The sequence below is a fragment of the Rhizophagus irregularis genome, chromosome 23 (genome assembly GCF_026210795.1).
Source record: "Rhizophagus irregularis chromosome 23, complete sequence".
NCBI lineage: Eukaryota > Fungi > Glomeromycota > Glomeromycetes > Glomerales > Glomeraceae > Rhizophagus > Rhizophagus irregularis.
Window position 1 is genome coordinate 3,434,823 of NC_089451.1, and position 13,306 is coordinate 3,448,128.

Consider the following 13,306-nt stretch of genomic DNA (forward strand, 5'->3'; position numbering starts at 1 on the left):
TATAAATAAGTAATAATAGAATTAAATAAATAACTTAATGACTTACCAGCTAAAATAAATTATAAAATAATTTTTATATAAAGAATTTAGTTAGTTTAAATTATATGTAAATATTATATAAATAGAATTAAATAAATAACTTACTTCCTAGATTATTAAACAATTTTTTAAATAAAGAATTTAGTTAGTTTAAATTATATATTAATATTATATAAATACTAAGTAATGAATAAATGTATTTGTAACAGCCTGTTACATAATAAATTTAGTATGTGTTTTACAAATAAAATTTTTATATGCAAAATTTAATTTGGAAAACTTTTACTTAATGTACTTAAGACAGTTTCATAAACAAAATTTTAAGTTATAAGCAGTTTCTTCAAATTTTTTAAAAAATTCTTTTGTCTTAATTACACAACTGATCTTTTGTTTTTGTTTACATTATGCCTGATCTTAAATTTAATTGGATAAAATTGGGAGTTGTTACAAATAAGATATGTAACAGGCTTTTACAATTAGATTTATCCTAACTTACGATCTAAAATAAATCAAATAAATTACAAATTACAAAATAATTTTTTAAATAAGGAATATAATTAGTTTAAATTATATGTAAATATTATATAATAAATAATATAGAATTAAATAAATAACTTACTTCCTAGATTATTAAATAATTTTTAAATAAAGAATTTAATTAGTTTAAATTACATGTAAATATTATATAAATAAATAATTTATAACTTACGTTCTATATAAGTAAAAAATTTAGTTAGTTTAAATTATATGTAAATATTATATAAATATGTAATGATAATTATAAAATTGCTATAAATTGCCATCATCAGAGTCATGTGATTTTAATGATATATAATTTGTCATCCCATGTCACCCTCCTTGTTTTCGTTTTTTACAGACAATTTTTTTAGTATGAAAAATCCTATTTCCCCTATAATTTCAGCCAAATTTTATAATTCTGACTAAAATTTCCTTTTGTGAAAACTTAAATAACATTATACAATAAAAAGGTAATTTTATTTCTCATAAAAATGGGAAATGAATTACACAATATTCAAAAAAGGCAATTTCTATATCAATCATTTAATTCTGGCTAAAATTAAAAAATCACATAACACTAATAATGACGATAATTAAATAAAATAATTTATAACCTACCATCTAAAATAAATTACAAATTACAAAATAATTTTTAAATAAAGAATTTAGTTAGTTTAAATTATATGTAAATATTATATACATAAGTAACTTACTCCCTATATTATTAAATAAGTTTTAAATAAAGAATTTAGTTAGTTTAAATTATATGTAAATATTATATAAATAAGTAATAATAGAATTAAATAAATAACTTACGAACTATATTATTAAATAATTTTTTAAATAAAAAATTTAGTTAGTTTAAATTATATGTAAATATATATAAATAAGTAATAATAGAATTAAATTAACTTCTTACCTTCTATATTATTAAATAATTTTTTAAATAAAGAATTTAGTTAGTTTAAATTATATGTAAATATTATATAAATAAGTAATAATAGAATTAAATAAATAACTTACGAACTATATTATTAAATAATTTTTTAAATAAAGAATTTAGTTAGTTTAAATTATATGTAAATATTATATAAATAAGTAATAATAGAATTAAATAAATAACTTACGAACTATATTATTAAATAATTTTTTAAATAAAAATTTAGTTAGTTTAAATTATATGTAAATATATATAAATAAGTAATAATAGAATTAAATAAATAACTTACAAACTATAATATTAAATAATTTTTTAAATAAAAAATTCAGTTAATTTAAATTATATGTAAATATTATATAAATAAGTAATTAAATAAATAACTTACTCCCTATATTATTAAATAATTTTTTAAATAAAGAATTCAGTTAGGTTAGTTTAAATTATATGTAAATATTGTATATATATATATATAATATGACTTACCATCTAAAATAAATTACAAATTACAAAATAATTTTTTAAATAAAGAATTTAGTTAGTTTAAATTAAATAAATAATAGAAATATAAATGTAACTTACACCCTATATATTATTAATTTTAATTAGTTAGATATGACATAATATAAAATATTTACTGTAAATTAAATATATTACTTACAGTCTAGTTATATTTTAAGAATATAATTAGTTAAGTTATATAAGATATTAAGCAAATAAAATAATATATATTGTAGCTTACCATCTGTAATATAATCAATTATTAAATAGTTGTTTAAGATTTTAGTTATTCAAATATTATGCAAAATAAATAAAGTAAAAAACTAAAGATTTAAATAACTGATACCTTACCAACTATAGTATTATTAATTATTAAATAAATTATTTAATGTGATTTTTGTATTATATAGAAAATTATATTTGTATATTATTACATAAGATATAATTATAGATGGTATTTAAATGCATTTACAAATAAAGATTTAATATTTCAACTTTGTTTAATATACCTTTTTTAGATTCCTTAGTACTACTTTCTTCAAATTTCTCTTTGAATTCTTTAATACTACTTTTTATTTTATTGAGAATTTGTTTAAAAATATTACCTTTATTATTATTATAAGCCATTATTATATAATTATATTAAAATTCTCTGATTTCTCTCTGACTGGAAAAGATAATGTAAAATTATTATTAAATGCTTTTATTTGTATGGATATACAGTATATGGTAATATTATTTATCATATGGGCCGATTTGACGCATCATACCAAATAGTAACTAATTCCCATTTACTATGAAATTATCACATGCAATGCGTCAAATCAGCCCATACGTGCAAAATACATGCAAAAATGTTGATCACAATTACATCATGTACAGTATATACAGTACAACAAACAAATTTGCACATCAAATGTATGTCGATCATCAAGCCTTATAGGACCCAGAAATATATATATAGGGGTCAAGTGGTGAAAAAATTTTTTACTATGGGCTGTACACATTTTTTCAGGCCGGAATTATGATAATGTCGGTCGGTTACTATAATAGGAAATAAAATTCTGACTGGCATTATCAAAATTTATAACAAAATAAAAAGAAAAGAAAATTGATTTCATATTCTTTCATATCAATTTTTTATATATAAAAAAATACTGAAATTATTGTATAAAGATGAGATCCCATAACAAATATTATCAATATTGCTAATGATCGTATTTATTGTATTTTAATGTTCTTACTGCGCTTTATACAATATTTTGTAACAAAAATACTGTAATATCAGGAAACGGAAACCAAAGGTTATCGTTATGACATTACGTACCGGACGAACATCCACAGAACTAACATTTCGGACTAAATTAACATGTTCAAATTTATTTCTTTGGCAGGTTAAGTTTGTGGTAAGTTTTTACCTTCTTCTCATAAGATGATAAAATTTACAATAAAATTTCTCTATTCAATATTCTCTTTCATTTAATGGCAAAAAATATTTTTTTTAAAAATTTTTTTTTTCCAAACAGTTGATCAGGTTGATCAGCTAACTTGGTGCAACTCTAATAATTTGCTTTCATTTTAGTCGGATAACTAGTTTTCGATTCTAGTAGATATACTTAAGCAAATGTTAAAAAGCAGGATAGTTATTTATAATGTATAAACTTTTTTTCGCAAGTCTTCCAATATAGTTAAATTTATAAATTATTTGATCGTGATATCGAAAAAATTCAATAACTGAAAAACATATAAATTAAACTTATATATATATATAAACCAAATAGTTTATTTTAACTGAAACTTTTTATATACGTACAGTACTATCACAAAAATAAAGCTCTAACAGAATTTTATATAATTTAATATAATTGGGTTTGCTTTATTATTGACTTAGTAATTCTAATTCCTTTTTCATTAACAATGCTATAATATCTAATTTCAAATGTTTACACAAATATTAGATTTAAACTATTGGGTAAATTTATTTCCATTTTCTATGACTGAATATTAAATTTCGTTTCTATAAACATATTAAAAATGCGAATATTCAAAGTCACGTGAATAACACGACCCAAAAAAAAAGTCAAAAAAAAATAAAATAAAATAAAATAAAATAACTAATGACCTAAACAATTCCGAATAATAAATAATTAATAAATAATTATATTAAAAAAATGGTAAAAATTTTAAAATAATATACAAATCAAATTTACAAAAATTGTTTCTTCAATTTTTCTAATTTACGATCAAAATCAATTTTCACATCATTAATTTCTTCAATCGAATTTTTATCTATAACTCTTTTAATCAACTCCTCAGTATTATCATTCACTGATTTAATAAAATCTTCAATTATCATTTTAACATTATTATCATATGTTAAAAATGAATATTTGTCATAATCAAGTTCTTTAAAAATACCGCTTGTCGTAAATTCTTCAAAAGCTTTATAAATAGCACCTTGTTCATCTTTTCTTGTATTACACCATTCTTCAAAATTTTTAGCTAGACTAAAGTAATATATATGTTTTGGTTCAGGTTCAGGCTCCGAAAAATGATGTAATGCTTCATAATCTGCTATACAATTTGCTTGAAATCTTAATAATTTTTGTTTGCCTCTAGTTCCCGCTGTCACATATACGCCACTAAATAAAGCAAACGAATAAATAAAAAAAAATTTTAAATAAGCTAGAATGTTATTAAGTTCGTTAAAAATACTTACTTCATAAAAGCAATCAAGATATTTTGTAAAATGATTACAAGGAATATACTAGCAATCAAGGTAAATAAGTCAACAGCCCAATAATCAAAATTATCTCTTTGAACCCAATCACCACTAATCCAAAAATATGCGGCTTCCATTGCTGTATAAAAAGTTGAAAATGGATTATCATCACTAGATTTAGGATCAAAATCAGATTTAAGCGTAATATTAAGTGTCTCATTTGTTAATGAATTTGTAGCACTTCCACTATATGTAGAATTTTTAATTGTTATGTTTTTATTAGGATCTCTAAGTAGAATAAACCTATATATATATATATAAATAAGAAAAAATTAATCATAAGAAATCTAAATAAATTAGAAAATAATAAAAAAATATTTAAATACATTGTGTGTGCAAATGCAAGTATCACAAAAAACATAAACCAAAGAAATGGAATTATGGCTTGGAAAATAATTACAACGTAATAAATATAAATTCCAATATCTGATGTATAATGGAAAATAATATAATAATTAATAATTCGTTGTGTATATATTTATTTACAAATAAAAAGTATTCTTTTTACCTGATTTTATACGGAGAAATAAAATCTAAAAAATTAATAAATTGTTTAATTAACTTTACATGGAAAAAAAGTATTCTTTTATAAATAAAAACTTACAAATTGAATCCAAATTAAGAAAATTGAGAATGATATCTCTACAACTAATTTAGAATCAGGTTCTTCAATAATTCCAAAACCATTAGAAAGTTGAAAATCATTAAGCATCATCGACATTACCGTTACAGGAAGTATAATAGAAATCATATCAACAGTGTTAAGTAAGTCAAGAATATATTTTTTAGGTCCACGATAACTAAACTGTTTCACTTCAATAATAAACAGATAAATTGCCAAATAATAGAATACAATAATCAAAACTAATAAAAAATATCCATTTACAATAAAACCACGATCCAAATATGCCAAACTAACTCACATAAAACAAATGCCAAAAATCAGAAAACGAAGGCAGAGAAAATACAAGTAATATTTTGTCTTTTGCCAACGAAAATTGATAACTGCTTCAATTGCTGGATTGTCATAAACATCACCATTATTCTCATAAAGTATCATCCTAGAAAAAGGACTCAACTTATTCATTTCACTTTGTTTGATTTGACGCGGTTTTGGTATAAGTATAGACGAAAGGGGACTTAAAAATTTTTCAAATAAGTTAAGCTTTTTTTCGTTCTTTTTAATGCTATTTATAGTAAAACCAGGAAATGGAACAATTCGTAAAGCTAATGGTGATTTTTCAAAGTTTCTATATCCTTTGAGTTTATTTATTAAATACCACTTAAGTTTAGCAGATTCATCAGACTTCAACTTAACTAAAGGTATCAGAGCTCTAAATTTGATGTCACTGTTGTAATTTTCTAGGTAACCTTTTGGAATAATTTCGTCAGGATCTTGACCCGAGAGATGATCCTCTGCAAAACATCTGATTAATAACTTTCTGGCAAAATCGTCTAAGTTTCATGTAAAAAAAAATAAATTTCACAAATTTTGGATGAAAATAAAATTAAAATTAAAAAAATTAAAAAAGAAAAACGAACCATAATTATATTTAAATAATAAAGGAATTGCCTTAGAAACGGTACACATCCAACCCACACAATTCGTAGGATTTCTAGAGTAATATTCCAAAAGATAAGCAACTTTAATCGCATCTTTAAGCTCACGACCTAAAAATAAAATAATGTTATTTTGATTATAATCAATAATATTGCATCCTGAAGTTAGATTTACCTCTACAATAATAAATTGCTAGTTCCATATTATTTTCTGGGATTTTTAGCTTATGATCTCTTTTGCCGCCAAAGTTAAAATCATCATCCTTTAAAAACTTTTTTCCTGGCCATGATTTATTACTTGGTACATGTCTGTAATCAATTTTATCTTTGGCGGTTTCTTCATATCCAAATAATATAAATTTTATTAAACGATCACAATCAGCCAGTATTAAACTTTTCATAAGATTATATCGAATATCTAATAATCTGAAATTTTCTGGTTCATATTTAGCAAATCTCCAGATTATATGTTCGATATAGTTAGATACTTATTAATAAGAAGCGTTAATGAGTGTTAATAATATTATTTCCAAAAAAAAAAATAAATAAAGAAACTTTAATTAAATTCTTTCATGTTTAACTTACTTTATAATTATCCGCATCGCTTTTACTTTTATAACGTTTTCTTGTATGTTCTAATGCTTTGCAAGCGTGTCTTGCTACATGAGATTTTTTAATAACATCTTTTCCTTGAATCACTTTTTCTCGTATTTTTACATTTACACAATTATTTATTATTTCTTGTCTTTTTTTCTCTTTTTCCGCTTCGTCTATGTTTTTGTTTTCATTAATATTTTTTATCTTATCTTCTATTTCTTTTATTTCTTTTATTTCATTTATTTCATCGTTTTCTTTCTTTATTATTTCGTGCTCTGTCATTTTTGTATGTTCATCCGGTTTTGAACTATCATTTCTTTCAAACCAATAAACCTTTAAATAAAAATCATATTCTTTACTTTTTGATCCATAATTTGGTCCATATTCAAACTTTTCAATTCTTAATCTCGTTATATTTCCTTCTTGTTTTACCGGAATACGATTTGACCATATATATTCAAGAAATGCTTCCCCTTTGTTAGGAAGCTCATCTTTGTTTTCACTATCATCATTTATTTGATGCCAAATTTGAACAGTTGATCTACCAACAATAAGCTGTAAAGTTTCTGTTTTTGTTCCTTCTTCATTATAATAAAGACAATAAGAAGTCCTTTCACTACCACCCGGTAACCATGGTTCTCTGTCATTAACTATTTGCTTGAAATTTACTTTTTCATCGTAATGTATAGTATGATTTTTATCTTCTTTTTCATTTAACTTCCAAAAATTTTTTTTAAATTTGGAACTTTTAGAACTGCAGTTTTATCTAATTTTTTCTTATTGATTTCTTTTTCAACTTTTTTAAGGACTGATGAAACTTTCCCATCATCATTGATTTGTAAAATATTTCCTGAAGTTATGGCTAAACGAGAGTAAATATCTTCTATATTAGTTTTAGTAATTGGAAAGTCGTCTAATTCCACTAATTCATGTTTGCCGGTATTGTACAGATCCCAAATTATAAACTTCAGCACTTGATCTTTGCCTTCTTCCAGATCTTCTCCTACTATTAGACCCTCGCCTTTTTGATCTTTGCCTTTTTTTAGACCTTTGTCTTTTCGGCCTACACCTATTATAAGTAATTTTTCATCGCTATCAATAAATTCCAACAAGTAAATTCTTTCTAGTTCTTCAAATTTTTTTGATGCGATTTGCAAGCCATTTTCTATATGAAATAATCTAATAAATTTAAAATTAATGATGTGAAATTACGCACGAATCAAAAATTATTATTAATAACTTTTAACATAACAACTTACTTAACAATATTAACTTGAGTAAAGCAAAGTTGCAACCTACTAACTGAAAAAAAATAATCATTATATTCATTTACGATATTTTCAACAAGTCTTGCACCAATTTCATGTTCCATTTTTGCCAGATCATAAACTAAAAAATATTATATCATATTATAAATATATTCAACATTATTATGACGAGATAAATAAGCAATTACAATTACCTTCAAGCGATTGCACGCTATCTTTATATCGTGTAACCAAAAATATTTATCGTAAATACACGAAAGAAGTCTATTCGTACAATCAGCAAATTCAGCAAATGTGAGCCAATTATCTAATACAAATCTAATATTTTATGGATTCAAACTTTTCATTCAAGTTCAAAAAATCAAAATCATCATTAAATTTAATATTATATATTCCACGGAAATTCAATATTATAAATCTTCTTAGTTCAGAATTATGTGAATTGTATTCACTTGAATTATCTTTACTTGAATCATCATCATTTGAAGCTTCAATGAATTTACATATTCCTGAACTTTTGTTATAAGAATAACATGTCACAGCGCTAAGAACATAATTTTCTTTTTCATTTTCCTCATTTTCCTTCTCTTCATTTACATCCTCTCCATTTTCATTCTTTTCTTTTTGACATTTATTTAATTCAATACGATAAATAGCGATTCCTTTTTTACTTTCATCTGTTGTGTTACCAATTTCGGTAATATATTCGTTAGGTGGTGGTATATCCACTATATTTCATGTTCATCAGATGGTGGTATATTTACGTTAGGTGGTGGAGGACATTTAAATATCTTTTTGCTAAATTGTTCTCTTTCATAATCGGATTTTCCATTATCATCCTTTTTCTGCTCATCGTTTCCTTTCATATCCTCATCAATGTTTATGCGGGATACGGCGACAAAAATAAAATATTTGTCATTATTCTTGTGCATATTTGATATATCAAAAGACCATCTAAAATTAGGTTTTTTTGTTCCATTTTCATCATTGTCTGAAAAGCCAACGTTGTTGCCATCAAAATGGAGGAGAGTCATGGTCGTAGAGCTTGTCAATACTAAAATCATCTTTTATTTTAAAATAAGCGATTGTTTTATCAATTTTTTACGGATTCTTCAAATTCATTTTCATTTCTGAAATTCTTTTTCTTATTGAACATGAATGGAAGATAATCAGTATTCTGCAATATTTTGATCCGAAGGTTTACTATTTAATTTTTTTTTAAAGAAAAAAAAAGATAAAAAAACTTATCGATATATGTTTAAGTCGAATAATTGTTTACTACTAATAAAATTCATGTGTTTTTTTTACCTGTATCGAATGTAGCAGCAAATCTTCCATCTAGACAAAGTTCAATTTGATAAACTTCCTTATTCGTAGTAATATCGTCTTTTTCATAATTTATGTTTATTTCGTCTTTATGCTTAAAAAATATAACTGTATTTTAACTCAAGAAGAGGTGAAGAAAGTAAAATTCGTGAAAGTGCTCAATTTATTTAAAAAAAAATCTACTGCAAACACGGAAGGACTCCGAGCAATATAAATATAATAAATAGGTAACAAGAGAATCGCCTACGCATCTCTTCAAGGCCAGAATTATGTAATGCTGCCTGGCGGTTACTATTGGTATGCGTCAAATCGGCCCATATGTAAACTGTGCACGTTGATGATTAACATCAGAACGAAATTATAATTTATTATTTTTCTTTTGAAAAATCAAAATTGGTTTAACATGACAAATCATTATTGTTATAAATAGAATTTGGTATGTGCCCTTTGATTTTCATATGAACGACGCGGAAAAAAAATTCCTCTTGTACTAAGAAGCAGAAAAATATTTTATTGTTCTTTTTTTACAAATCAATTATCGTTATTGTAACAATGATGATATTTGATGAACAAAAAAAAAATCATGAAATAAAAGAAATAAAACAGAATAATTAAAAGATTTGTTTCTAAAATACATAACCTTCAAATTTATTACTTACATAATGTTCCGATGATAGGACGAATTTTTTGAGCGAATGCTTGTTCCTTGTACTGTTTTCATAAATTTTTTCTTTTTTCTTTTTCTTTTTTTTTTAAAAAAAAATTCTTCGCATCCATTTAGAAGAATTTGTGCAGAAGTTTTTTTTTAGTTTTTATTATTTTCGCCAAAATTGTTTAGGCAATTTTTATAAACTCAGCTAATCACTTGCAATTTTTAAAAATTAGTATAAAGGTAATCATGAGTGACACCAGTGGATTACATTATTAATTACTAAAATTTTTTTTTATTGTGACTTCTGATTTGGGATTTTGTATTACTGTAGATATCAAAGATTCCGATTAATTATAAATTGTGATGATCGAATCACAACAAAATAATCGACAATCATGTGATACATTGCCGATCGAAATGCATAATTATAAATAGATTATAATAACAACAAAATAAATAAATTTATGAATTTTCTTAATTACCAACATAATTTCTTCGATTTTTCAATAGAACCAAATAAATATTTAATAATTTATATCATATAATATCTAACACTATTGGTCAGTCTACTGATTTTGACGGACTGATAAATAATTGATATTTTTTTGTGACTGACGCAATAACTATTATATGTATTTATTCTGATCTTTTAACTACTGATTATCATTTCATCGAAGATTTACAAAAAAAAAAAGACATTAATAAAATTTCCTGCTTCTTCGTGAAAAAAAATTAATTTCATTCGGATGAATATTTTTGTTGCATATGCATGCTTGTAATCTGATTTATAATATCCCACTTTTACAGTTTTACTAATTAGATTTTTAAATAAAAAAATTAATAGTCAAAAACTTTCGTGCAGTAAATCGCATAATCCTTTTTATTATGACCCCTGATTCGAAATTTTATGTCATCGCAGCTATTAAAGATTAGACTGGTTTTTTTATATGAAATGTAGTACAAAAATATGAATAAGATTAACTGCTTCGTTCTATTTATTTTTCTTTTTTTTTACTATGTAAAAATTTCGATACATTGTGTAACAGTATGATTAATGTTATCAGTCATTTACACTTTTATACTGTATTGGCTGTATTTAAAAACAAATTTTAGTATTTGAATAAAAATATTTTCGTAAAAGTTTTTATTTTTAACCCAATAGAATTCGGTTAAAAAAATTCGAATATTTCCGAATTACGGTTAATTTTGGCAGAAACGATCAACATTAGGAATTTATGAATAACAGCTAACACTCTAACACTGGTAAACACTGGTATAATGTCAGCCTAATTTCCGTGATCCGCCTGCCGAAACTATTGTATTAAATATCTCTATTGGCGGATTTCATAATTTCTGTTGCCACCTGATAAACTATCACTTGACTAAATAATAAGTTGTAAAATCTACATTTGCATTATTCAACGTAAAAATAGACAGAAAAAATCATTTCGCTAAATCTGTATAGCGTGTTATTAGAAAGTAAGTGTGCTTTGATAAAACAAAAAGTTAAATAAAATTTATATGGTCACAATAGCTATGAATATTCATAAAGTGTTTTAGGTCTCAATGAATATTATTTAAATTTTTTTTAGAAGGGAGCAGTTTTTTCTTTTTCTTTCAGCGTCCTTGGGGTTTTTTTTTAGCTTCCGCTTTTTTTTATTCCCCCTTTTATTTGGTCATATTCCTAGTCCCAGTTTTTTCCTTTTTTTTCGTTTTCTTGGTGCGCTGCCTTTTCCTTACTTTGTAATGCTTTATTAATCTGAGGAAAAAGGGCGTATGTCCATGACTCGCGTCCGCGCTTCTTTGACAAACTTTTCTAACGAGGTGGCATCGCCTCGGTTCCGCAAGGTCTGATCGCGATTTGGTTTACAGTTGCGGGAATTGCTGTAACTTTGTTCACTTTAAGTAATAAAAATAAAAAATAAAATTTAAAATTTAAAATTTTTTTTTATGATAATTTTTATAAAATTGTCATAGTTAATTCACTAATTATGCACAATAAAGTACAAATTTTCAAAGTCACGTGAATATCACGGTTTTTAACGACTCCAAAAAATAAATAAATAAATAAATAAAATCTGGATAGAAGCCAGCATGAAACTACTATTAAGTATAATCAATCTATTTTAATAATTAAATATTAAAAAATTAAACAAGTCAAATTTTATCTAATATACGATTCAATCAATTTTCATATCTTCAATTTCTTCAATTAAATCTTTAACTCTTTTAATCAGTATTATCGCTCACACTACATTAATAAAATCTTTAATTATCATTTTAATATTATCATTATATGTTAAAAATGAAGATTTGTCATAATATATTTCTTTAAAATTAATTTTTAGAAAAGGAAATTTACTCTTTTCGTAATAAAAATTTTTTCAGGAAATCGTTCCCTATTTTGATTTATCATTTAAAAAATTATCTTGAAAAATTAATAACTTCATCATAGCTATAAATTTTAATTAATTAAAATGAAATAACTTCATACCTTTCACGTAAATTACTAATATCGTTTTTTGGTAAATCAGAACTTCGATATATTACATAAAGTTTTTCGATGACATTGTATGTGAAAATTACCATTATCAGAATTTGACGTATTCCAATTACTATTTATAACCTATTGTTCGAGTGATATTATATTTTTAGGATTAGAATGAGACGTGGATGATGACTTCAAAGATGCGAAAATTTATAGTGAATTTTTGCATATTTCTAATAATTTCAGTGAAATGATTGGTTTAGAGGGAAAATTTTCTATTTTTCTTCTTTCATTCAATGACAAGTAAATTTTTTAGTTTTTTCAACGAAATACAAAGTAATGAGATGCCCTATATAAAAGATTTATACTGTATCATATTTACGGAATTTATAGCCTTAAAACATGGAAATTATCCAATTTGTTTAGATTTTTAGATAAATGTATAAATGTATATCTCAATTTTTTCTTGGCCTTTGTCAGATAAGCCATAAATTTTACAAAGACTTATCACCTTTCCATTTTCAAGAAGCATACTGTAGAGTAATTCCCAGTTTGCATGGAATCTTTCAAACGGGTTTTCATCCATTACTTCATCATAAGTAGGTACTATCAGTTGCAGTTAGCGTGTCACCATCAT

The 13,306-nt window shown here is 23.9% G+C and overlaps 1 protein-coding gene across 1 annotated transcript; it reads right to left on the bottom strand.

Moving 5' to 3' along the window:
- Positions 1–4,202: 4,202 nt before the first annotated feature.
- OCT59_015684 (uncharacterized protein) lies at positions 4,203–9,267 on the bottom strand (the record flags this gene model as incomplete). Its single annotated transcript, XM_066140196.1, has 14 exons — positions 4,203–4,638; positions 4,716–5,021; positions 5,105–5,204; positions 5,287–5,311; positions 5,383–5,692; positions 5,747–6,233; positions 6,321–6,449; positions 6,514–6,825; positions 6,950–7,652; positions 7,733–8,114; positions 8,195–8,324; positions 8,398–8,414; positions 8,544–8,931; positions 8,985–9,267. 14 exons carry the CDS (start codon positions 9,265–9,267, stop codon positions 4,203–4,205), a joined length of 4,008 nt encoding a protein of 1,335 aa, XP_066003001.1.
- Between the last annotated feature and the right edge of the window lie 4,039 nt (positions 9,268–13,306).